Source organism: Myxocyprinus asiaticus, chromosome 26 (assembly GCF_019703515.2).
Source record: "Myxocyprinus asiaticus isolate MX2 ecotype Aquarium Trade chromosome 26, UBuf_Myxa_2, whole genome shotgun sequence".
In the NCBI taxonomy this organism is placed as follows: domain Eukaryota; kingdom Metazoa; phylum Chordata; class Actinopteri; order Cypriniformes; family Catostomidae; genus Myxocyprinus; species Myxocyprinus asiaticus.
Genome location: NC_059369.1, coordinates 488,905 through 515,501, shown reverse-complemented (window position 1 = coordinate 515,501; position 26,597 = coordinate 488,905). Strand labels below are relative to the sequence as shown.

The 26,597-nt window shown below is 39.1% G+C and overlaps 1 protein-coding gene across 3 annotated transcripts; it reads left to right on the top strand.

Annotated features, from left to right (window-relative positions):
* Positions 1-26,597, top strand: tcf25 (transcription factor 25 (basic helix-loop-helix)). Of its 3 annotated transcripts, XM_051657333.1 has the most exons (19): positions 1-145; positions 359-625; positions 1,394-1,486; positions 1,557-1,625; positions 2,132-2,259; positions 2,343-2,408; positions 2,654-2,736; positions 4,572-4,702; positions 4,787-4,886; positions 10,242-10,335; positions 16,457-16,549; positions 16,853-16,958; positions 18,003-18,162; positions 19,934-20,021; positions 22,219-22,377; positions 22,648-22,738; positions 23,161-23,240; positions 24,177-24,248; positions 25,266-26,597. In XM_051657333.1, exons 2-19 carry the CDS (start codon positions 497-499, stop codon positions 25,309-25,311), a joined length of 1,788 nt encoding a protein of 595 aa, XP_051513293.1. In that variant the 5' UTR covers positions 1-145; positions 359-496; the 3' UTR covers positions 25,312-26,597. The 3 variants fall into 3 exon arrangements, with proteins under 3 accessions (XP_051513293.1, XP_051513292.1, XP_051513294.1); XM_051657332.1 differs by lacking the exon at positions 1-145 and having other exon boundaries at positions 375-625; positions 24,173-24,248; XM_051657334.1 differs by lacking the exons at positions 1-145; positions 4,572-4,702; positions 4,787-4,886 and having other exon boundaries at positions 375-625; positions 24,173-24,248.

Genomic DNA, 26,597 nt, shown 5'->3' with positions numbered 1-26,597 from the left:
GCTCATCACGTAATGAATTGACCGCCTGTCCACTAATCTTCAAAATGTTTTACACTAAAGAATTCCTTTAAAATGAACTATGTGTGGAGTTTACTACAATAAAATTTATGTTTTATAAGAGAAGACGCGGACAATTTTACAACAGGTAGGTGTCATTTTACGGCTCTCCCCGTTCATTTATGGTATCCGCAAACGATGACTTGCTGTCGTAACACGCTAGTTGACCGTCTCCTATGACAAAAATCTCAGTAAATAAAATAATGTCTAATATTTTACTCAGTAGTCTTTAAAGTCACGAAAGTATGCGGATATTGCATCCGGTTAAATATGATTTTTTCTATTTATATTTTTTTATAAGAAACAAGGGGGAAAATGCAACGTCTTTGCTCCGCCCACTTCGGAACATCCACTTCCGCCGAAGGTTAACGCGCTTCCTGTGGAAGTTTGTGAGTGTCCTCGAGATTATTATTGATCACTGATCAGCTGAGGATCGATCATGTCGAGTCGCGCTCTGCGGAGGCTGAAAGGTGAGCAACGCGCACAGGCCGCATTACACCATGATGACGAAGATCAATGGGAGGAAGAGGAGGATGATGAAGAGCAGAAGAAGAACATCTATGAGCTGGTAAAACACCTCACTCACTCGAACAGTGTCCCAAATCGTGATAACACATGTTCAAAAATAGTTCATGCAAACAAACATAGGATTACTGTGGAACCATGATGTCAAAAATTAATAATGTACACATGTGACTGTCAGTGATCACACACTAGTATTGATTCATGTATCGGGGTAATTCATTAATAACATGGACATGAATATGATTTATAGTTTAAATGTGATCCTCAGGTCCTGGAACTGCTCACCTTTTCTTTTTTTTTTTTTCTTTTTTTAGTTTTGCAGCATTTTCTATCATATTTTTGTTTTCACAAGCTCATTTTAAAAAGTCCTGTGGTGTGAAAAAAATAAATAAAAGCACAAATATTTCATATAGTCTCTCATATAATATGTGCTCATAAAACTGCTTGAAAACAGATCTTTAATCTAGTCGAAATTTTACTTGCCTACATTGGGCATTTTTGCACCCTTGAAGGGCACTTCGGGAAGGAAGTCGTTCCAAACAAAAGTAAGAAAGTAAAACTTTTTCACAAAGGGCCCTTTTACAAGACTTTTGTGAAGGGTACATTTAAACTGTAATGCCATGCTTTTTTTAGAGAGCCCACATCAAGAGCTTTGTGCTTTGTAGTGAGTAGGGCATAGGGATGATCACTTTCGATTGGATTTCGCCCATTATCTGTGGCCACACTGCACAAAAGTGATTTTAACTGTATTATTTTCATTTTAATTGTATATGTGTCAGAGAAAAGCATTAATGTGCTGTTTGTGTGCCAGATTGGTGGATTTGATGTCGCTGAAGGTCCGTCAGATGAGGAGACGACAGAGAGACCCGACGAAGGAGCACCACTGGAGAAACACAACGTGAAGGTGTGAAGAATCATCATCATCATCACACAATCACATGACACATGACACTTCTGTTCTCTTCTATTTTCAGAGCGAAAAGTCGAGCAAGAGAAAGAAGAAGAAGAAGAAGAAGAAAAAGGCGCCAGTGGAGAATGGAAAGGTGGGATGGATTGGTTATATCATCAGGGCTGTGGTGTAGTGCTTGAACTGTGCTGCTCTCATGGGCATGCAGGTTTGAATTATATTGCAAATGGTTCAACGGTTAGTGTTAGTCCTGGAAACTGATTGGACGAGTGCCATTCCCAGAGTGCTGATATTCAGTCCAATAGCACAGAGACGCTTTGATAATTCTGCTCTGCCTTCTTCTGTATTGTGTCTGAAATATGAATGACTAGATCTTAACTGTTATAGAAGTGTGAGTGCATACAGCCCAATCACAGCATGACTGCTCGTGTCATATTGATTATTCATTAGCCTGTTAATGGCTGTAATACCAGTGTGAAGAGCATGTATGTAAGCAGTTTTACACAAGCCTGCTGCCATACTTATATCCACAACAACAGAACGACTGTCAGTGTGAAACTGCTTTTGTGTGTTTTCCTAATGTTTGTGACACGACAGATTGATCGACAGTGTTGAAGTGTTTGATGTGTGTGTGTTTGTCAGGAGGCGGTGGCTGCAGCAGATGATATTGATGCTTTATTAGAGACGCTGGACAAAACAAAAGGCCTGTCGCATGCGAGTGCAGATGGCTGCGCAGCCGAACACAGACCTGTGCTGTATGTGGAACACAGGTGAGACAGGAAGTGTTTCTTTGAACTTCCAGTATTTCTCTCACATGATCTCAGTGTTGCACTTTCTCCTCTCACTCCTGAAGGAATCTGAATCCTGAGACAGAGCTCAAGAGGTATTTTGGAGCGCGAGCTGTGCTGGGAGATCAGAGGTTTGTGTTTACATCTCTACTTGCGAAGAAAACAGACAACTGCAATATAAGACTAAGTTAAAAGATAGATTTTTTTAGATTTTTGTAGTCCGAGCAGTGAAAACAATGCCTGAAATCTGCCTGAAAAACATCCAGGTTTCTGGAAATATGTTCCAGTCTGAAGCAATCAGGTCTTAGTCTTTGGCTGGCCATGTCTTTTATTAAGTTTTCTTCTCACACGTATTTGTGTTTGTGTCCACTCTCAGGCCGAAACAGAGACAGCGGCAGTTTCATCGCTGCACATGGATGACCGTTCCTAAAGACACATGGCCTCGATTCAGTCGACCAGGTCAGAGCTGTTTTCCCAGACTCTTCAGAACACTTTTAACGGCTGCTGTATGGGTTGGGTTTGGGGTGGATGTACAGCGATGCTCATTCATATGATCGGCTGTTGTAGCCACGAGCGTTAGGATCAGGGACTAAAAATGAAATGTTTTTCATTCCAGTTCAGAAGTTCCGCAGTCTCGTTTCCAAAAAGTTCACCGGTTAGAACAAAATAAAAGAACGGTTAATAACATTCTCTTAAAAATGACAGTACTCTGCGCTAAGGGGTGGGTGAAATACCAATTGCAGTGTTGCCAAATCTCCCAAGAGAAACAAGCAACATGATCTGGAAAAACAAGCCCAAAATAAACCACTTGCCTCACAAAAATAAGTGAAAATAACCTGGCAGCATCAAATTCTAACAATAATTCAGTGAAGACTTGGAAACAACTGAGAAAAGTACTTTTAACCTCTAATAATGTTTTCCTTGTATCTGGATTTGCCATGCATGAATACTGTATGTAGTTTTATGTAGTATTTATACATGGTTGTTAAAAAGGTCTTCATTCAGAGAATGCTTCATCCACACTGGGCAGTTAGGCAAAGAAATGTGTGATGCAGCAGTTTCCTTCAGGATCAAAACACACGGTTAATTTTTTTGGGCAACATGAAGTGGTGCATTTCCAAAAATGTACTGTGATAAACCCTTTGGCCTTTGGTTTCATGAAAATGACTTTGTTCCAGTTTTCAGTTATGTTCTGCTAAACATTTAGTTTGTTTTCGGTTTTTCGTTCCTTGAACCGTTTCTAGTCCCTGGTTAGGATTAATAGCACCTTGATATGATATGTTGTTTTTATTTTTATCTTTTTATTTGTATTTTTATCCCAATATGGAATGCCCAGTTCCCACTACTTAGTAAGTCCTCGTTGTGAAGCAGTTATTCACCTCAATCCGGGTGGCGGAGGACAAGTCTCAGTTGCCTCTGCTTCTGAGACTGTCAATCCGCGCATCTCATCACATGGCTCGTTGTGCATGACACCGTGGAGACTCCGCATGTGGAGGCTCATGCTACTCTCTGCAATCCACACACAACTTACCACGTGCCCCATTGAGAGCGAGAACCACTAATCGTGACCACAAGGAGGTTGCCCCATGTGACTCTAACCTCCCTAGCAACCGGGCCAATTTGGTTGCTCAGGAGACCTGGCTGGAGTCACTCAGCACACCCTGGATTCAAACTCGTGACTCCAGGGGTGGTAGCCAGCGTCAATACTCGCTGAGCTACCCAGGGCCCCCTTTGATATGAAGTGTTGTTAAAAGTCGTGATGTGGGCACTCATGTTAGTGAAAGTGTGGACTGAGGATGTGCTTTGAAAGACTCCATTGATGTGGTGTCGCCGCGAGCGTGTTTGGATATCCAGAGTCACGGCTGATACAAATAACAAACATGTCTGCGTTTGAGCCTTCGAGACCCATGAAACTAGTTTCCTCATGAATAGCCTCAGACGAGGCCTTTACTGTAAAGACAGGTACAAGAAATAAGATGTCAAAGCATTTGGATCATCTTAATATCAACACCTGGAAATATCTGGGAATCTCTGGGAATTTTCATATTATGTTTCCAGGCTTGGAGAAGTAATGGAAATGAATAAAATCCAGGATGTGCTCTGCTGTAAAATCTGCTCTTGCTCACAAGCCTTAGTGATGTTATGTGATTTGTGCAGAATTATCTGATATAGTCGATATGAGTCGATCTGAAAGATTCGTTAGGGAATCAGTCTGAACTGGAATGGTTTTTAATAATCCAGATTCAGTAATCTGGTCATGAAAAGCGCTGTGAGAATGTCTGTGTGTCTCTCAGGTGTCTCCATGAGCCTCGTGGAGTCTAATGACTGTCTTCAGCACTTCACCTTTGAACACAGTCGAGACTATCAGCAGGTCCAGTTCAAGTTCTTTGATGCAGTCGAGTCTATGGACCCCAATAACATTGTGGTAATTTAATTCTACCGTGTTATTGATCATATTTTGACTTGTTTCATTCACACATGAGTGACAGGTGTCTCTGCGTCCCTTCAGGTCCTCTTGCAGCTCAACCCGTATCACATTGATTCTCTGCTGCAGCTCTCAGATGTGTGTCGCATGCAGGAAGATCAAGAGACTGCTAGAGACCTCATCGGTGAGAGAACGCACTTTATAATAAGAGCTTTACACTCTGAGGGTTGTTAGTAGACCCTCAGACTGATCAAATCAAGACTCGTGTTGTCTCATCTATCTCTGACTGTGTCCACATTAGGGATGTGCACGGATAGTCAATATTCGGTTAACCGTTCGACGCAGCACTATTCGAATATCAAAATTACTATTCGGTTATTCTACATGTGCAATACAGGTCTGTAACCTGATGAGCTCGACAAGTTCCGACAAACCGTCAGGTTATCTGGCCAGGTTTTTCCAAGTATAGGGCAGGTTAGGGGCTGTTCAAACATGCTTTTGTGTGCATCTGCGCTGTTTTTCTGTTATAGATCAGTGATACCGACATGGGCTGGACGCACGTCTTTGACTTTTGCGCTGAATCTCACTGTTTTTTCTTTCAGCACCTCTCGCGGGATCGCAGAATTTTTAGACACTGAGTAAAGTTAAAAAGACTTCAATTTTTATAAATGCATCTCGAAACACTTGCGTTGTGGTTTATTCGTTGTGCTGCGTTCTGAAGAATAGTAGACTACTTTAAGTGACTGTAACACCATTAAACGTGATTCCAGTTTGTTTTTCATTGAGCAAAGTTTCAGCGCTTGGTAACCAGTAAGACCTTTTGCTCTGGTGTGCATATTTAGTACAATCATTTGACAAGTTTAATGAAATCAAAGCACCCCGAAGAGGCTATTTAACTGCAGCACTGTGACTCCACGCACATGATAATATTTGCGTTTGTTGCCTCACGGATGTGTGAACCTGCCCGGGCAGAGCGCTTATACAGATAGTGACAGTTTGATTTTTTTATTAGAAAATAATTTAATTAAATAATTTTTATTAATTTATTAGACAGATTATTTTTGTTTGACTTTTATGTGAGATTTTATAATTTAAAGATGTATGTATTGTGCTATTTAGACTCATAACTCAGTGTGCACTTTATTTGCTGTTTTGAGTTGTGTTTAAGGAAATTCCATAACATTTCCAAGTCCAGACAAAAAAACTGAGTAACTGTTTGTGAAACCTTGCGGTTAACCAAATGTTAAAAATGATAACCGTGCACATCCCTAGTCCACACAGTGTTACAGTATTTGGGAAATTCTTCATGTCCATTTGTGATCAGATTTTTAAATTCAATCTGCTGTGAGTTTATGTAGAGCAGCAGCTGTAGAAAACAAACTAGAATAAGAGAGTGTTCGCAGGACTCAACGCTAAGTATTTTTTCTACTGGCCAGTTATTCCGATTTTTATTTGCCTTGTCAAAATTTTCAATGTGTCCGAAGTGAAATAATTTGTAAATATATTAAGTCAGTTTTCCCCAAAATTGTATCACATTTACAATTTGCAAGATAGATGTAAATTACATCTTAACGCCACATGTAACCCCATAATATAAGCACTTTACAGATATGAATTCATGAATACATCACATTACACATGTATTTTTCAGTGAATAGTTCAGTTGAGCAGAGTCATGCTGTCAACTTCTGGCCATGTTTAGTGTTTTCACAAGCAGGATCAAAGATCATTGATTTAAAGATTTGATTATTGACTGAATGTAATAAATATAGCTGAACAGCTCTGATTTTAATAAAAGCCAAAGTGATCTTGCTTATTTTCGTATCAAACTGAATTAGCATGTTGAATTAATGTTTACATTTGAAACATTACCTAGTTAAATGTTGTTACATTTGAGATAATGAGCAGCTCATGATTTCCAGCCATGTGTATAACCAGGTTTAACAAAGTTTATTACATTTCATCAGTACTTTATCTCAAAAGGTGGGAAAAAAAAAAAATGAGAGAAAGGCGTTTTTTTATTTTTGTTTATTTTTTACTATGCATACAACTCTAGCACTCGGTCCCTTTATGAGAGCGCACATTAAACAGCGTCTACACTACATGGATAGAGATGATGAGAGAGAAGGATTTTCAGTCCTATAGAAGGAAACTGTTGATTTCTTGTGTTCCTACAGTATGTGTGCATTACTCATTTTCAACAATATGTTAAAACGAAAAAATGTACAGCATAGACACTTGGAACAGAGTGAGAACAATTCTAGGAGAGCGCGCTCAGTGTCTGTACGCTCTTGTGCATTCACCTGACTGTGCTTGTGTGTGTGCGCACGCGTGTGTGCACTTCTGCGTGTATGTGTGCATGTGAGTGTGTGTGTGTGTGTGTGTGCTTTAGGGCTGCAACTAATGATTATTTTGATAATCGATAATCTAACGATTATTAGAGCAATTATTTGACTATTTGGGCGATTATTGCACCGATTAATCACTAGCTCTTAACTAACTATTCAGCTTGTGCTTCAACTTAAAAGGTTGTATTAAACGTGCTTACTAACAATAAAGAGGACAAAACCATCTTTTAAAAATACCTCTAAATGACATTCACTGAATTAAAGGGAAAAAATACTTTTAAGTTTAATTCAGTAAAAAATCCTATTGTTATCAAGTGTTTTTGACTTGTTTTCCATTTAAAAGGATCTAAAACTGCTTAAAACAAGATACATTTACTTGAGAAGTAACATATAAGATATTTAAACTTGCTTTCAAAGAATATATCTTGAATATAGGTGTGTTTTGTATTTAAGTGTATTTTTTATTTCTTCATGTGCAGTAAAGACAAAATATACTTACATTCAAAATATATTCTCTTAAAGCAAGTCTAAATATATTATATGTTGCTTCTTAGGTAAATGTATCTTGTTTTAAGGATTTTTAGATTTACATTTTTTAATATTTAAATGTTAAATATTGTATTCAACATTCTCCAGTTACATTTGTTTCTTCTGCAGTATAGCTCCCAAAGTAAATGTACGTAAGTTTTAGATATTTATATTCAAAACAAACATTTCATTGCATTGTATAATAGGCTAAGAATACACCCTCTCACATTTTTGTTCCCTTGATTTCGATTTATCTTTAACTCACAAAAAGCAAACTTCCTCTTCTTAAATCACCGCTTGAATCGCCGATTTTATTCATGATAAGATACACACCGTGACACACACATTATGATTCACTATGTCACGAGCCATCATGTTATAATGTAGTTGCAGCAAGCGTGCGCGAGTGATTATCATTTCCGCACGAGAAGTTTAAAACTCTCTTGCGCTGTTTTTCATGCGACTCGTATATCTGACCGCACAGAGAAATGCCAGTTTTGGAGTTTGTGCTTATTTATACAACCCGCTTCCTTATTATTTAAACTTTAATAAAGGATGCATTAAGATATAACGCCAGGGTGTTTCCTTTTTAGACGCTCTGACAGGCAAGTTTTGCTCAAGCGTGTCACAAGATACAGCTCCACTTTATTTCATGACGACACTGCTTCTGTATTTACTTATTTTGTATTTTTGCAAATTATGTTTCAAATGATCTCATGTTTTGTTAAATGACATCAAACGACTATTCGACAACAGAAATTTTTGTAGACAATTTTTTGTTGTCGATAACATCGACTAATTGTTTCAGCCGTAGTGTGCTTGCGCATGTGTGCTTGTGCTTGTTTGAAATGTGGCTCAATCCAATCGGATTTTAGAGTCTGGACTTTCAGAGATACGAGAGGTCGTGCTGTATTGTGCATTCAGTCGTCATGGCTAATGAGTGTTGTTAGGTACGCCTTATTGCTTTTATGAAACTATTACAATGTAATAAAATATTAATAACATAGTGTTAATCTGAAATAACTGCCAAAAATGTTTGTTGACAGAGTTTTTTGATTTTGTCAGTGATGCAGATGAGACTAAAAAGACGCATCATGATGATTATTAAACCATGTTAGTTCAAACATACTGTTTACAAAAATATGACGAGAAAAAAAAGAATACTGCAAGATATGAACAATGCACTAACAGAGGAAGAAATCTAGAAAGAAAAATGAACCACTTTACAAGCAGTTTAATAGAGCGCAACAGTCTGGTTCCAGAAGTTAAAATCTCATTCATTTTCTCCACAGGTGAGTGGAGTTTTAACAACAACTTATCAACCTTTAGAAACAGATGTACTGTGAGTTCTGATATTATTAATCAATAGTATCTGCTTCTGTTGAAGCCATCAGTCCACATTATTTCAACTTCTTTGTTTCAAAATCATGTTTAATAGCAGAATTCTAAGTGAAAAACAACACTACACATGAAGAGAAATGCTCCACTAATCAGAGAATCACGGCAAACAAAGTTCGGCATAAGAGCTCTGCAACTCTGCCCACTCCCATGATGCACTGTGAATGATGCAATCGAGACAACACTCTCAAACTACTGATACCTTAGTAAATATTTGAATATTTTGTAATAAACGTACAATATATTGATTCTGTACTTTTAATCTACATCTTAAATCAATAGTTTTATAGTTTTTCATTGTTTTTTATTTGATTACATCTTTCACAATGCTTCATGGAATTGAAGTTCATTCCCTCATTAAAGACATTTAGTACACAATCTGGTATCTTTTGTCTTTATGTCTGATTTTCAAATACTTTTTTTACTTCAAATCAAAGTTTGTAATGTTATGATTTCTTCTCGGAGCTGATTGGTTTGGTGAATGGAGCATAAAACTTTGACCCACTGAACTTGAACTAAAGTTCGTGCTATTCAGATTGTGTGAATTGTATCGTGAATACATCATTTCCGTAAAACACGCAATGCAGTATTCTAAACTAGCTAAAAGACAGAAAATTAATGACAGTCTCTAAAGCAGGGGTGTCAAACTCAGTTCCTGGAGGGCCTCAGCCCTGCAGAGTTTAGTTCCAGCCCTGCTCCAAAATGCCTCCTTGTTATCTTCAAGGACTCCTGAAGACCATGATTAGCTGCTTCATGTGTGTTTAATTAGGGTTGGAGCTGAACTCTGCTGCACTGTGGCCCTCCAGGAACCGAGTTTGACACCCCTGCTCTAAAGCATGAAGAATTCAGAAATTAAAAAGTAGTTTATACTATAATATAATAAAAAAAATGTAGAAAATAGTACAGTCAGTATCATAAATGATATCAGATAAATCTGTAAGTCACAGAGGATGAATTGAGAGTGATGTCACCGTTCACATACAGTGAAAGAGAGATCTGATCTCAAAACAGCAATCAAAGCAGATCATTCCCATGTCAACATTGTAATGACTTCTCAAACTAACTGTAACTAGATCCAGCTCCTCTTCTCTCACGTCAGCTCTATATCTAATCTGTCACCACAGATGAACTTTAACCTGTGCACTGATATGTGAGTTTAATAGTCTTGATGAGAGTGTCTCTTACGAGTGTTTCTGTGTGTGTTTAGACAGCACATCTCTTCTGTTTAACATGTATGATGATGGTTTGTGTTGTTGTCTCTACAGAAAGAGCGTTATATTGTTTTGAGTGTGCGTTTCACCCTGTGTTCAGCCTGACGTCAGGAACCAGTCGACTGGACTACAGGAGACCAGAGAACAGGTGACACACGCTGCTCTTCATCAGATGAAGTCTGAACACAAACAGCTCTGTCACGTTATTACACTGAACACGAAATTAGACGCAGATGCTCGGATCCTCTCAGATGAAGGAATGCTTGTGTGCATACGCAAAACAAGTGAAAATTAAAATGAAATATGGATTAGAATGGTTAGTTAGGGCTGTCTTTTGTTTAAAGGGGTTATGACACGAGTCAAGTCATTTTTATTTGTATAGCGCTTTTCACAACACATCATTTCAAAGCAGCTTTACAGAAAATCATGCTTTAACAGAAAATGAAACTGTAATATCTATAGAGTCATCATTGTGTAGTTTGATTAAATATTATTGTAAATTCTGTATAAAAATGTAATAATTAAATAATAATTGTATTTAGAACCCCAGTGAGCAAGCTGAAGGTGACGGTGGCAAGGAACACACAACTCCATAAGATGTTGGTTAATGGAGAAAAATTACCTTGGAAGAAACCAGGCTCACTGTGGGGGCCAGTTCCCCTCTGACTAAACAACATGAATATAATGTCAATATTAGTTATTTATGTGCAGTGCAAGTCATGGTTTAATATGAGTAAACTAAGTAAGTTTTAAGGGCCAGTGTTTAAACAAAGATTTTGTATGAACTGTAAGATCAGTGATTTATGTCTTTGAAGTTCATCCTGGATTAACTGCAGAAGTTCACATAGATGCATTGTCCTTCGTTAGTTGGCTGATGAAGGCTTTTGTTGGCAATTAATTGATAGTCTGTGTATTCCATTTTAAGAGTTTAGTCCATCATTAGACCAAGGTGATGCAGGCAGAGATCAGTGAGGTGCATCACAGTTCAACCGGCAGGTCATTTCAGTGAGGTCTCCTAAATCCAAGGTTCAGGGAGTGGCATATGAAGTATCCCACGTCTGATGGTTGGAGTTGGCATCAGTTCATCCTCTGAAGTCCATCGTAATAGACTGAAGTCATGACTGGCTAGCACCGGCTGCATTTTGCCGTCATCACTCAGAGACACATAGCAGTGGAGTCCAACACCTAGCAAGAACGGAGCTGGATCTGGTTGGCTCTGGTAAACAAATAGAATAATATTAGCGTTGATGCCATTCAGTTTTTTGCAGAGTTATAGATCATGATGAATGTTTATGGTTTTGGCAGACCTAACTAAAGCAGCCTAATTGTGAGTTGATGGATAAATTAGGTGTATGCCTGGCTAAATACAGTTTAAATCAGAAGTTTACATACACTTAGGTTGAAATCATTAAAACTCCACAGATTTCTTATTAGCAAACTATAGTTTTGGCAAGCCGTTTAGGATATCTACTTTGTGCATGACACAAGTCATTTTTCCAACAATTGTTTACAGACAGATTGTTTCACTTTTAATTGACTATATCACAATTCCGGGGGGTCAGAAGTTTACATACACTAAGTTAACTGTGCCTTTAAGCAGCTTGGAAAATTCCAGAAAATGATGTCAAGCCTTTAGACAATTAGCTTCTGTTAGGCTAATTGGAGACAATTGGAGGTGTACCTGTGGATTTATTGTAAGGCCTAACTTCAAACGCAGTGCCTCTTTGCTTGACAACATGGGAAAATCAAAAGAAATCAGCCAAGACCTCAGAAAAACAATTGTGGACCTCCACAAGTCTGGTTCATCCTTGGGAAACACCTGAAGGTACCACGTTCATCTGTACAAACAATAGTACGCAAGTATAAACACCATGGGACAATGCAGCCATCATACCGCTCAGGTCTATATATCAGTATTATGGCGTGAAGCCTCCACACACGCTTTGTCTCTGCGGAAACGCGCTCAACAAGTCACGCAATAAGATGTGCTGATTGACGGTCTCGGACACGGAGGCAAATGAGATTCGTCCTCCGCCACCCTGATTGAGGCGAGTCACTACACCACTAAGAGGACTTAGAGCGCATTGGGAATTGGGCATTCCAAATTGGAAAAAAAAAAAAAATACATTATCTCTAGTGATCTCCGACTGGCGAAGCCGGACATTGTTAGTGTCACAGTAGCTACTGGCATCTCTTCTCACTGACCTCACCAGCGTTCGGATGCATGCCTCTAACTCATTAACCTTCTCCATCAGCCTGACTAATTCCTTACAGTTATCACATGTAAATCCCTCACTGCTGACAAAGAAGCTGTAGTAAACATATGGCATACAATCAGAATCCGTATGAGCTTTATTGCCAAGTATGCTTACACACACAAGGATTTTGTCATGGTGACAGAAGCTTTCAGTGCAAAGAGAATGCAACCATATATACATACAGACAAACATATACATTTAAACATATATACATATAGTGACAAAAATAAAAAAAAATAAGATATAACAGATAAATAAAAAGAGAAATATACAATACAGCAATAATGTTGTTTGAATATTTTATATACAAATATACAGTTATGTGCAGGTGATGGAATGTATTGAAGAAGAGGTAGGATATGCTCAGTGCTTTGTAGCGCCGGCCAGAGGACAACAGTTCAAAAAGGAAGTGTGCTGGGACAGTTGGGTCAAGAGTGATTTTACCAGCCCTTTTCATTACTCTAGATGTGTACAGTTCTGGCAGGGTTGGTAGAGGAGCGCCAATAATACTCTCAGCAGTCTGAATTATCCTTTGAAGTCTTTTGATGTCTGACTTGGTAGCGGAATCAAACCAGACAGATATAGAAGTGCAGAGGATAGATTCAATGACTGCTGAGTAGAACTGTATCAGCAGCACTTGTGGCAGGTTGAACTTCCACAGCTGGCGAAGCAAGTACAACCTCTGCAGGGCCTTTTTAAAAATTGAGTCTATGTGGGTCTCCCACTTCAGGTCCTGTGATATGGTAGTGCCCAGGAACATGAATGACTCTACTTCAGCCACAGTGCTGTTTAGAATGTTGAGCGGGGTTAATGCTGTGTTCCTCCTAAAGTCCACTATCATCTCCACTGTTTTGAGCGTGTTCAGCTCCAGGTTGTTTTAACTGCACCAGACGGCCAGCTATTCAACCACCCTTCTTTATGCAGACTCATCGTCATCTTGAATGAGGCCAATGACTGTAGTGTTGTCTGCGAACTTCAGGAGCTTAACAGAGGGGTCCTTGGCAGCACAGAATTTTAGACAAGTGGGCGAAACACCATCTGGTCCCTGTGATTTCCTTGTCTTCCGGAAGACCCGGCACACATCCTCTTCACAGATCCTAAGTGCAGGTTGAGTAGCAGGAGGGGGGAGGAGGGGGGTTGCAGAAGGTGTAAATGTTTGTGTAATGTGAAGGTCGGAGGGGGTGTGGGATGTGAGACTGGGCAGTTCAAATCTACAGTAAAACACATTCAGATCGTCAGCCAGTTGTTGATTCTTTACAGAGTTTGGGGGTGGTGTCTTGTAGTTGGTAATGTCCTTCAGGCCTCTCCACATTGATGCAGGTTGTTTTTCAGCTTTTCAGAATAACTTCTTTTACCCACTCTAATCTCCTTTGTCAGTCTATTTTTGGCCTGATTGTACAAGATTTTATCCCCACTTGTGTAAGCATCCTTTTTGGCCTGACGAAGCTGCCTGAGTCCTGCTGTAAACCAATCTTTGTTGTAGTGAGCTTCTCTCCCTCCAGGACATCTATACCAGGCGGTGTGTGAAAAAAAATCTCAGAGGATCATCAGAGACTCCAGCCACCCGAGCCATGGGCTGCTCTCACTGCTACCATCAGGCAGGCGGTATCGCAGCATCAGGACCCACACCAGCTGACTTCACGACAGCTTCTTCCCCCAAGCGATCAGACTTTTGAACTCTTGATCGATCACGATACATATATCAGCACCGCACTTTATTAGCCTCAGACTGGACTCACATTTTATACTTCTCTTAATAACACACTTGCAACAGACTATCAACTGACAGCTGAATGTCAACACAACACTTCATATTTATTTCCACTGATTACACTGGGTACAGTATATTTTTATTGTATACAGTCGTCTTATTTTGTGTATATGGAATATTATTAGATATATATTGTGTTGTGTAACAGATGTGTAAACTGTGTTATGTGTATATCAGATGTTTATTGTAATTGTCATACTGCTATGTTGCTTGGAACCGCACCCAAGACTTTCACCAACTGTTGCACTTGTGTAAATGGTTGAGTGACAAAACAAGGGATTTGATTTGATTTTGATTTGATTTTGTATGTTAAGTAAGTCCTTGTAGGAATGCACATATCCTCAGAAACGGATATATGATGTCACAGTATCTGTGAGCTCATCCAGGTCTGTGGCTGCAGCCACAAAAACACTTCAATCAGTGCAGTCAAAACAGGCTTGTAGTTCCAGCTCTGCTTCATTGGTCCATTTTTTTACAGTCTTTACTACAGGTTTAGCTGATTTTAGTTTCTGCCTGTAGATCAGAAGATGATGAACCAGACAGTGATAAGAGAGTCACAAAGCTGCTCTAGGGACAGAACGATATGCTTCTTTTATTGTTGTGTAGCAGTGATCCAGTGTATTGCTGTCTCTGGTGGGGCATGTAATGTGCTGTCTTTATTTGGGCAGTTCACGTGTGAGATTTGCTTTGTTAAAATCAGCAAGAATAATAAAAAGTGAGTCCGGGTGTTGTTGCTCCATGTCTGTGATCTGATCAGCCAGCTGTTGCAGTGCTGCTTCACACGCTTGTGAAGGAATATAAACACTCACAAGAATTCACATGGAAAACTCCAACGGCGAGTAGGTTTGCAGTTTATGAAAAGCCTCTAAATTAGGACAGCGCATCTTCTTTAGCGTTGTTTCTTCTGTACACCAACATTCGTTGATGTAAAAACACATTCCACCACCTCTATTTTTCCCCATTAACTCCGATGCGATCTGCTCTGAAAAGCTGTAATGCCCTGTCCAGAATGGCTTCACTCAGCCAGTCTTCCATGAAGCACAGTGCAGCAGAAATAGCAAAGTCCTTGTTTTTGTGGGTGAAAAGTAATTTGTCCGTTTTGTTAGGAAGAGAGCGGAGATTCGCTAGATGGATGCTTGGCAGCGCAGAACACAGGACAAACAAACAAAAGCAGCAAAAGAACTGGAAGCTCCATACCGAGGCAGCCATCCGTGGTGCCGCCATCTTATTTTTAATGCAGGAAGCAATAACATGAGCGGATGCCATAACTTACTGCAATTGTTTGTTGTTGTTGTTATGTTTGTTCTTGAGTGGTGAGGGTTTGAATCGATGTGAATCCCTCAAGTAATTGTTTGACATTGTTGTGGTGGTTTCTGATCAGCAGAGGATGAGATTGATGCAGTAATCTGTGTAAAACGAGGAATCAAATTTTCTTGATCTTTTGATATAGATGATGTCATTGTACTACAAAAAACTCAAAATTTCCTCCTCACTGCAAAAAAAGCATTTGTTGAAACAAGCTGCCAAAACTACTCGTTCTCTACTTCCTCCACATTGTTGTGAATTCACAATGTGGTAGACTTATCTGACCACCTCCAAAACAACACATCAATGCCTACTTTACCTTATCACTTCATAAGCCCTGCCCAGTAGCAGTGAGATGGCACGTCAGTCAAGAGCATAGAGCCAATCAGAACAGTCTGCGTTTATGCTCAAGTCTTAAAGGAGAAGCAGCACCAAAACTGAGTGTTTCTGACAGAGAGTCAGAATGAGAGAGGAAAATTATAATGTTTAACAAAAAAACTACTAATATTCTAAGAGAACCTGAAGGGACGTATTAAAATAATAAAGAAGATACGTCATGACCCCTTTAAAATAATTAATCACAACGAGTCTTTTTTGAAGTGAACACATCTACTCATTCAGTTCCTTTGAAATAGAACAAAACACAGTGTTGTGTTCGGTACACTGGTAGTAAATGTTTGTGCATTATTAATATCAAGATGGCAGAAAGAGCTGGATTAATGTAAGCATGCTGTTTACTTATCAAACCTGCAATAATTCAATAATACAACAACATCCCCAGCACGTGATCTTAACATGTAAGCATTATTTGTGTTGGTCGTGTGTCCCATCGGGCTCGGTTTGAGCAGCTGATCTTGCACCCTCAAACTATCATGAAGTAGAAGTGATCTGGAACCTGTGTGACCTTTTGTATGTCTTGTGTGTGTGATCATCAGGGCGTTTTATTTGGCTCTGTTCAAGCACGTGATGTTTCTGGAGAAGAGAGGATGTCCCCGCACGGCGCTGGAGTACTGCAAACTCATCCTGAGGTACCACATGCACACATCGCTTTCAGAATCGTAAATATGCAAAGAACATAATGGCAAAAGTCCTTCATGTACAAAAGAATTACAAGTGTGTCTGTTTTAGAACTGTACTATACCCTACAAAGCCAAAACACAGTAATTACAGCAAGTAACTACGTGTTTTGATGGATTTTGAAATAGTCTCACTGTGTTTTCTGTGAATTGAACAAGTACACGTGACAATGTCCCTGCATGCCTTTTAGTCAAAACAAAGTAGACCTGCGAGAGTTTTGCATTCATAATGCACATCTCTAATTGTGTTTGCAGTCTAGATCCAGATGATGATCCTCTGTGCATGCTGCTGTTTTTTGACTTCCTGTGTTTGCGCTGTCGCGAGTACAACACCCTCATCAGACTCTATGAGGAATGGGAGGTAAACACTCACCCTCACTATAGTAAAGTCACTCGTGTTTTTAATGGTATGTGCTCTATTGATTTGCTTGGAAAATTCACAGATCCCAGACTGATCTTGCTCCATTTTTATTGGGATAACTCTTCTCACTTTCTTTCTTCAGTGGAACACAACAGGAGTTGTAGGGCACAATGTTGACTGTTGACGGCGTCAGCATTCACTTTCATTATATGGAGATAAAAAAGCAATGGAAGTGAATGGTGTCTGAGGCTAACATTTTACATTATTCTCTTGTCATGTTCCATGAAAGACAGAAAGTGATTTGGGTTTGGATCAACATGAATGATGGGTAAATAATGAGAGAACTGTGCCTTTAAAGATGACAGGACTTACACTTACACTTAGATCTTCACAGAGCACCTGTGTTCCATAGTAGTAGCAGATGATTGTGAAAGTGTCTTCGTTTATATTTTAATGGCGTTCATTTGAAGAGGTCTTCTGTTTGAAGCTCTGGAGCCATGGGGATCTTTCACGCTAACATAATTTCATAATGATTGTATTCTGACTGCAGTCAACCTCTAAATGTCTCACTTATATTTGTCTCTGTATTTTAAACCGGGTTTGTAGAAAGAATTTAAACACTGCAAATACATTCAACTTTAAACTCAAGTCTGATTTTAATGAGTCATAGGATATTAATAAAACCTTTAAAAGGTCATGGAACTCTTTGCGTGAATCTTTCTGTAGATGTTTCTTCGATCACAAGATGACAGGTAGATTTGTAAGTAAATAATGTTCTGATTGCCTCCGGTCTCCTCTACATGTGCATCCTGATCTTCATGAAATATCCTCTGAGTTCAGATTCATAAATTGCCATTAAATATTTGAAAACAAACAGCTTGAGATATTGTGAGGAAATGTAGATTCATTGGGCTTTTAAAACCAAATACAGAGAAGTTGTGATTTTTAGATAACCTCATCAATAGCTACCTAACAAGAAACGGAATTACAGTGACTAATTGTACATTTGAGTCATCAGTAACAGGGAGTGTTGTGTTGATTCAGGTTCATCGTAATCTGTCCCAGCTGCCCAACTTTGCCTTCTCCGTTGCTCTGTCCTACTATCAGCTGAGCCAGCAGGAGGATGTCCCGCCTGAGGAGCAGCAGCAGCTCAAGCACAAATCTGATGTTCTCCTGCAGGACGCTCTCATCATGTTTCCTGGAGGTGAGATTCAGAGCTTTCAGATCCTCTGGCATGTTCACAGTAGGAGATGAATAATAGTAATGTAATCTATGAATGTGCTGTTTTTAGTTGTTTTGAATTTCATTTTCTTTTTTCAGTTGCAGATCTAATTAGTAATGTTTTACATTTTCTATTTAGTGCCATGTCTCATGTTTCACTTTTCAAGTTTTTTTAGTTCCTCTGCTGTGCAGGAATAATAGTATGGATCATACTTTCACAAGATAGGGTTTTATTCTTCCCAAGGGGAGGAATTTTTGAGTTCTTATAGTGTTTTTATAGTACAGTAAACAATTAAATCTCAAAAGATAAAGGATTTTCTCAAGGAAGATTAAAAACATGATTCCTCAAGATATATGTTTTAAATTATAAATATATAATAAATATTTGTGAGTTCCTTCGGATTAGTGCTTGAGTTCTGCTAGAGGTGGGCGATATGACCAAAATCTTATATCACGATATGAGTAATTTTATATCACGATAACTAATATATATATATATATTTAAGCAATATCACACGAGCAAGAGTGCGATATGGCCCTACATCAGCACTGCTGTGATTCGGCCACAGGCCGAGCTTATATACAACAGTTCAATGAACAAGAAAATTTTGAAGAATGAGGAAAAACTGAGTACGGTCATAAAAACACATTTGTGAATGGAACTACTTTCTTACGTGACCGATCAGAATCTGCCGTTGCTGGTTCAAACCAAATGATGCATCCAAGCCTTCGTTAGTAATTCAAAAATGTCACTTCAGAAATAGTATCACGGCTGTTTCTACCAATTATTGGATAAACAAGGATGGATGTGTGTGTGTGTGCGTGTGTGTGTGTGTGTGTGTGTGTGTGAGAGAGAGAGAGAGAGAGAGAGATGGAGCATGTGCGATCACCTGTTGCCACTGAAGATCAGCTTTCTCAGTGGAAAAATAGCTGTCCAAGCGTGGGTATTCCTCTCTATTTTGTGGTAGCCGGTGCACAAGAGTCATTCACTATAGAAACCGCAAACTTCTCTGCCATTTTGAACAGTACTTTTTCTCCAATGTGGAATCTCCAGTAAGAGGTAAGCGCCTTGAGTTGTGTAATTAATCTGCCTGTTGTGTCTCTCAGCTGTGATGAATGCATAAGTTGTTCGTTTAAAGCGGTTTAAAGCTATTTTCTAGCTTTAGTCGTGTAGTAGTAATACGAGCGACCATGGAGCGCTGTTCTATGAAAACACTGGCTAACGCAGATTCACTTCACATCACCAACTGGCTCATATTACACACAAAATGTATCTTTTGCCACCACCTGCTGGCTAACATATGTAATGTAAAAATTTTTTTTTAAAAAAACATGTAAGAGACACTTATACAGTAACTCTTAACTCATATGCACTACTCTTACACTTTAGTTTAGGACCGCACGAACACAAGCGGAGTGATACACACACAGTGAAGCGTCCGAGTGCTGATGGTGTCAGACCATCAGTGCTCATGGAACGTCTCTCATCCAATCAGATTCGAGGACCGGAACTAACTGTTGTGTGTGTGTGTATGTATGTGTGTATATATATATATATATATATATATATATATATATATATGCATGCGTGCAGAGCGAATCTTTTGGCTTTCATAATATACTTTTGCGTGCTTCATTTTGATATAAAAGATATATAGTCATATCGCCCAGCCCTTAAGTCCTGCTTTAGGCCACATATTTCAGTATGTTTGGCGTGTACAGTATGTGAGTTTTTGTGTGGATGTGTTTCGCAGCACTGATGCCGCTGTTGGACTTGTGTACAGTGCAGCCTGATGCAGCAGTGTCATCTCATGCCTTCTTTGGGCCCAAAAGCCAAATTGGGTAATTCTTTCTATCTCTTCCTTACACACACAGACACACACAGGTTTGTTTCACTATATTAGTGAGGACATTTTCAAATATTTGGCACTCACAAATATAGTGAAACCTGTACACACACACACACACACACACACTCGCACACCAGGGTTGGACAAAATTCAGAATATAAGGATTGACTTTATTCAGTTTCATGAGTTGTATATAGAGTTGAACTGTGCACTGCGCACAGGATGTTGAATTGCATTGACAGGAAGAGGTTTTTATTGAATTGCCATTCAAAAAATATTGAACAGAATTTCATTAGTTCATTAGTCAACACAACAACAAAATGTGCAAGAGCTGATCACTGCTTCGGCCCTTTTTACACCTTTATTAACTGAGCTTCAGATGTGTGTCACTGCATGATGATTTCGGACACACTGAAGAAGATCCCTGACATCTTGTGCATGTAAATATATGCGCTAATTTCCTTTTAAAGCCACATGTAACTGGCAAAGGTTAAAACCCTTGTTTTAAGGCAGCGTTTGATTGACGGGTGAGTGGGCAGCACTTCACTGCTGTCTGGGATGCTTCTGGACAGATCAGCATTTACACCTCAAGTGCGATATTGTCAAATGTGTTTTTGACCACCATCAATCCGAACTTGAAACCTTTTGGATAACATTTACACCTGTATTTACCACTAAACACCTGTGATCGGATCACCTGTAAACTGGAACTTCAGTTCAAGGATTCCATCTTGCGAGCTGTTTCATGCTGTTTGGCTCCATTTTAAAAACGAAGTTCGAGCTTGCTGGGAAATGATGTGCTTTACTGCCACGATCCATAAAATTATTGTTTAATTTTTCTTTATTCATTTTATATGTACTTAAATTCAAATTACAATATTGCATTCTGTTTGCTACTTCAAATTTAAATTCAGGAATTAAACTAGAATTAAAAAGGCATTTTCATTCCTGTTCTAAAAGGTGCACAACCCTGATACAAACACACTTCCTGTTTTTGTGTTTGATAGTTTTCAACCTCATGCAACCCTGTGTACACATGCGTGTACATTTTGTTTTGTCTTCACTATGTGCAACGCATTATTTAAATTCATTTAAACCTACTGACAAAACAACTTGCCCCCATCAAAGCAGAGTTTGTCTTTGGGAGAAATGCCAACAAAACTACATCTGGTAAGAAACATAATTAAGTTTTTACATTGAAATCTGAAAGAGTTAACAGCTCTAGTTTTGTCCAATATGCCATTTTTAAAATTTCAGTGATTTATCACAAAGCAGCATACTGTTAAACAAGATGACCTCCCGCAAGGACAATAAGCCTTAGTTACCGAAGAAATCCTCTCTTTTCTGTGCATTTTCACATTGTGAATCAATGGGTGTATTCAAAAGCTGGAAAATGTTGCTTTCAGAGGCTGTATACAGGGTTAGGATTAAAATAAGGTGCATTTCAAACTGTTCTGAGACCAGTGCAGTCAGACAGCGCACTGGAGGTTAAGTAATTCACTAAATTTGGAGCAAGGTTGCATCCTATGTAGCTAAGCGAATTCACTCCAAAGTTCTGGTCAAAAGTTCAGTTTCAGGCTGCAGATGATGTTTGGATCACTCAACATGTTTGGCAGACATGAGACAATGATAATGAGTACATAGATTCAGAATTTATAATGTATAATTTTATTTTAACATGGTTGGCAGTGATTGGATGATGCTGGCCATTACTTATATCTTAATTATTTATTAAGCTTTACAGAAAATCAGCTGGTTATCACTTGTTTGTTTGGCAGTGCAAAGAGAGAACATTGAGATTTTGTTGCGTAAAAAAACATTGTGACATCAGTCAAATCAAGTCAAATTTTTATTTGTATAGTTTTTTATTTGTGCACATTGTTTCAAAGCAGCTTTAAAGAAAATCAGCTGTAATATCTATAACATGAATAATAAACACTCCTGGAAACATAAACAAATTGATGAAAAAATATCTGACTTTCTATAACTTGGTCCCGCTGTCCACATACATATATGGACATACATTTTTAGGAAAACTATTTGCTCTAGAAATGTATTATTATTTTTTCATGTTTATTAGGTGCTACTAGTTACATATGAAAAATGCACTCGGCAGTCACGCTCGGGTCTCAGGAAGTTAAACCAGTGATTTGTGGCTGATGCGGAGGTGTATTTGTGTGTGCTCTCAGGCAGCCTCCTGCTCTGTCACAGTTGTTGTGTCTGTATGTGGGCCGCTGTCACACACTGTGGAAAGAGCCTGGACTCATGCTGTGGCTGGAGGAGAATGTCAGGACAGTGCTGACGAGAGTTGACACGCACGACCCCTATGTGGAGGATTGTCAAAACAAGTAAGAAACGCATGTTTAATGATGTGTATGTGTTTTGATTCAGCCATTCACTCTTCTACAATCGAGTCGCACCTTCTGTTAGGTCACTGTCATCATTTACACACCCTTTGGACTTTTATCCCATGATGAAACAAAAAATTGACTGGTAGAGTGTAATCATGACCTCATGGCTGCAGTTGTGTCACATCTCAGTGTGTCTCATGTCCTGTTTCTGCTGTCTGTGCACGTCTCTCTGTGTTTTGGGTTCATGTGTGGATCTCTTCCGGACAGGAGGAAGCAGAGATATCAGAGCGCTCCCAGAAACATTCACAGACATGTGCTGATGGCGGAGATTAAAGAGGCCACAGCGACACTTCCTCTGGTGAGACACACACCTCATTTCACACAACCACTGTTGAATATGGCCAACAGGAAATTATGTCACAACGCAAGGCTTCTGTTTTCAATACATAATAAATCAATAATAACAAATTCATTAAAAAAACATTCTGGAGGTTAAGGTCTACTCTGTACTCAGCAAACTGGATGGGTTTTCGCAGGTCAGAAGTCACACAAAAACTGGAAGATGAACTGATTTATTTCATTGTCTTTTGAAATCAGTCACTAGTGAAAATAAAAGCACCTTATTATTGGGTGTACACACTTCCTCATGCACTGACCGATGTCGGTGTAGTTCTCTTTCGTTCATGTTCAATGATTTAATGATCTCTAGAAACATCTGAGGCTGAATGAATTTGTTCATATCTTGTTTGTTAGTTGCTCACTGCGGTTCTTCTCTTACAGGAAGTGACCACACAACCAGGTATGGCTTTTGACCCCCTGCCTCCTCTGGATTCTATTGTGTCGTACAGCAGACCAGAAAGGTAGTGCTCCGTTACACAGTTAACCTCTCTACTTTCATCAGTTTAATGATTCATTAAAATCGGTTGAAATCTGTTGTTGTAGTGTAGTTGACTCTCGCCTGAATGAATGTAAGTTGGGTGAATTATTTGAAAAATATGATGAGGACAAGGGGATTGTAGTTTGAAGGATAAACTTTACAAAGTTGTTCTAAATTGAGGGTTTTGAACGAGGTGTTTCAAATCAACACAAAAACTCACGAGAAGTTTAGTTCTCAAAAATACATGTGCTCAGAGGCCTGGGTAGCTCAGCAAGTAAAGACGCTGACTACCACACCTGGAGTCGCAAGTTTGAATCACTCGTGCTGAGTGACTCCAGTCAGGTCTCCTAAGCAACCAATTGGCCCGGCTGCTAAGGTGGGTAGAGTCACGTTGGGTTAACCTCTTCATGGTCGCTATAATGTGGTTCTCGCTCTCGGTGGGGCGCGTGCTGAGTCGTGCATGGATGCTGCGGAGAATAGTGTGAAGCCTCCATATGCGCTATGTCTCCGCGGTAACATGCTGAACAAGCCACGTGATAAGATGCGCGGGTTGACGTTCTCGGACGCGGAGGCAACTGAGATTCGTCCTCTGCCACCCGGATTGAGGCAAGTCACTACACCACCACGAGGACTTAGAGCGCATTGGGCATTCCAAATTGGGGAGAAAAGGGTAGAAAATAAAAATAAATAAATAAATACACGTTCTCATGTCCTTGCTGAGGTGGACTGTGGAGGTTTCAGAGCCGAACGGTCACTGTGTTTAACCAACCCCAAAATGAAGCTAAAGCTCAGTCTTTTCTTAACATATAATATAAATCGAACAGCTTTTGCTCACCAGTAAATCAGTATGAATTAGGTTTCGACCAATATTTGTCATGGTTTTTGAGAGTCAAGAGTTGTGTTCATGTGTTTCAGGCAGAATGCCGGAGCGGAAAGTGAAAGCACACTGTCTTTGTTTTTTCGTTCACTGCTGCCAAACTTCAACCTGCAGGTGAGTAGATGTGTCTCTGTAGGCTAAGAAATTCCTTCAGATGGAAAAAAAAAAACCTCACAGAGAACCGCTTTCGGCTTTAGATGTTGTGCATTATCGTAATATTCAAATGTTCAGTATGTTAAAGTTGCTTTTTTTTATAAATTATCTTCTTTCTTCTCTGATGCAGTCTATTTAAAGTATTTTTGTCCATGGCTCCAGAAATAATTTCTAGTTATGTTAAAATAAAAATCTTTTATATAGAAATGATCAACCAAGTGAATGAATGTTTGTAGCATTGAGATTGAGAAATTGAACAAAACATATAAAGTAATCTAGCGCATATTAAAACTACTTAAATTATCGACATACTGTGTGATTATTAGCTGTGAGTATTAATAATACATTAATCCTGATTTGATGCCGGCAGAATTTGAGTTGTACATTGTTTTGCTTTTGTGGAACTTAGTTGATATTGGGTTTTGTTGGACTTACTAACTACAGAGCAGCGAGTTCTTGTCTGTTTTGTTTTTTTGTCAGTGTTGTATTTTAGGCTGTATTTCCACATCGCATAGGTCCAATATTTTGATGTATCACAGTTTTTGTCCCATCTGTTTACACAACATTAATGTTGGTGATTACATTATTAGGCATCAAGCAGACGGCATTTTGACCAAGAACTAGAACATAAGACGGTTCACACATGCAGCCGCATTCACATAGAGACATGCAGACAGACGCATGTGATCCGAGTGTAAGTCAGATAGCATGAGAAAGCAAATCGAGTGGGTTCTGCAGAAATATATGTATATTTACTATTGACGTGATACCAAAGAACCGGTACTTTGGACATGTAGAGCAGATTCTGTGGCTCCCAGTTCAGGAAGTTCACTGCACTACAGGAAGCTGTCCTGCTTCACCATGTCAGTGCTGATGTGTGGAGGAGTTGTGAAGTCTGCGTAGCATCAGAATGATCTTAAGAGGCCCAAATGTGTTTTGAACAGCCTCATCATGATTTTGATGTTTTGTTTCATTTAGAGGCCTGAAGATGGACAGGAAGTGGCCCGTGCTGGTCGAGAGTTGAACCAGGAAGTGAATCGACTGATGGTGGCCATGCGAGACATGCTGGCGAATATCCAGTTTCAAGAACCGCAGTGGGAGGACAATCCCGACAGAGATGAGGAAGAGTGGGACTGACAAACATGAGGATGAATGAATCATCTGTTAATGGTCTTCTTAAGATTAAAAGTGTCTTTAAATCCTCCATATTCAAAACACTCTTGAGCAGAAAGTCATTGTGTTCCGCATTTAAACAAGTATTCATCAAGCCAAAAGAGTTAATGTGGCTCCTAAAATTATTTGGACACTTGTGTCACACTTAGAAATATCTTAATGTCTTTGCATGATATATGAAAGCGAGTGTGATGCGTGTCTTAAATACTGAACTACACTGATCTTTTCTCAGAACTATCTTGACTTTCTATGTCATTTTTGCTCAGTGACTTTGAATGAACTGGTATGGTGATTTTTGGTGGATGTCTGAAATCAGTTCTTCTCAAGTTCACACAGGTGTTCTTACAGAGGAAAAACGAGTGGAGTTAAACACACTGACTAATGCAAAGCGGCTTCATTTTCTATTGTTTAAGCATTTCAAACTCTGCAAATGTCTTCTCTTTCCTTGAAAAGTGCAATATTTCTTGGAAATAAATATAATCTGATTTGGTATGTTCTTATATAATGCTGACAGATTCACACATGAAGTGTGGCTCAAGTGTCCTTACAGTCTTTGGGGTCGTTGTGTGCAGTTTGTTTCCGTGTCTCATGAAGATTTATTCATTAGATTCTTGTCTGTTTGTGTTTCAGGCTTGAAAGCGTTATTTCGGGAGTTTCGTCCATAAAGTTGAGATATATTGTTTAGTACACCACAACAGTCAGTGAACATGAGAACTGTGAACATAAGTAAAATGTTCCAGAATGAAAACTTAAGTAGAGTTACATTAATTAACATTAATTAGTTAACAAATATGATTATCATGGCAGTAACTTGGCACTGCTAGCTTTGGGTTGAGGGTTTTGAGTGTTAGTATATCCTGCCAGACTGGATGTGCTACACATGTTGTATGTTAAAGGTGCACTCAGCGATTCCTGAGAAACACTGTTGATATTCGAACTTAACTGCCAAAGCAAACACACCTTTCCCTTGTGTGCTCTTTTGGAAGCACAAAAAGTGTATTGGATTAGAATTACTTAGTGCATCTTTAAAGGTTGTTTCTGATAAGACTCCTGATGCACAACAACCAAAGATGATAACTGATCCTCAAAGAAAAATGTCCCATCATGTATATATCATTAAATGACTACACTTCTTTA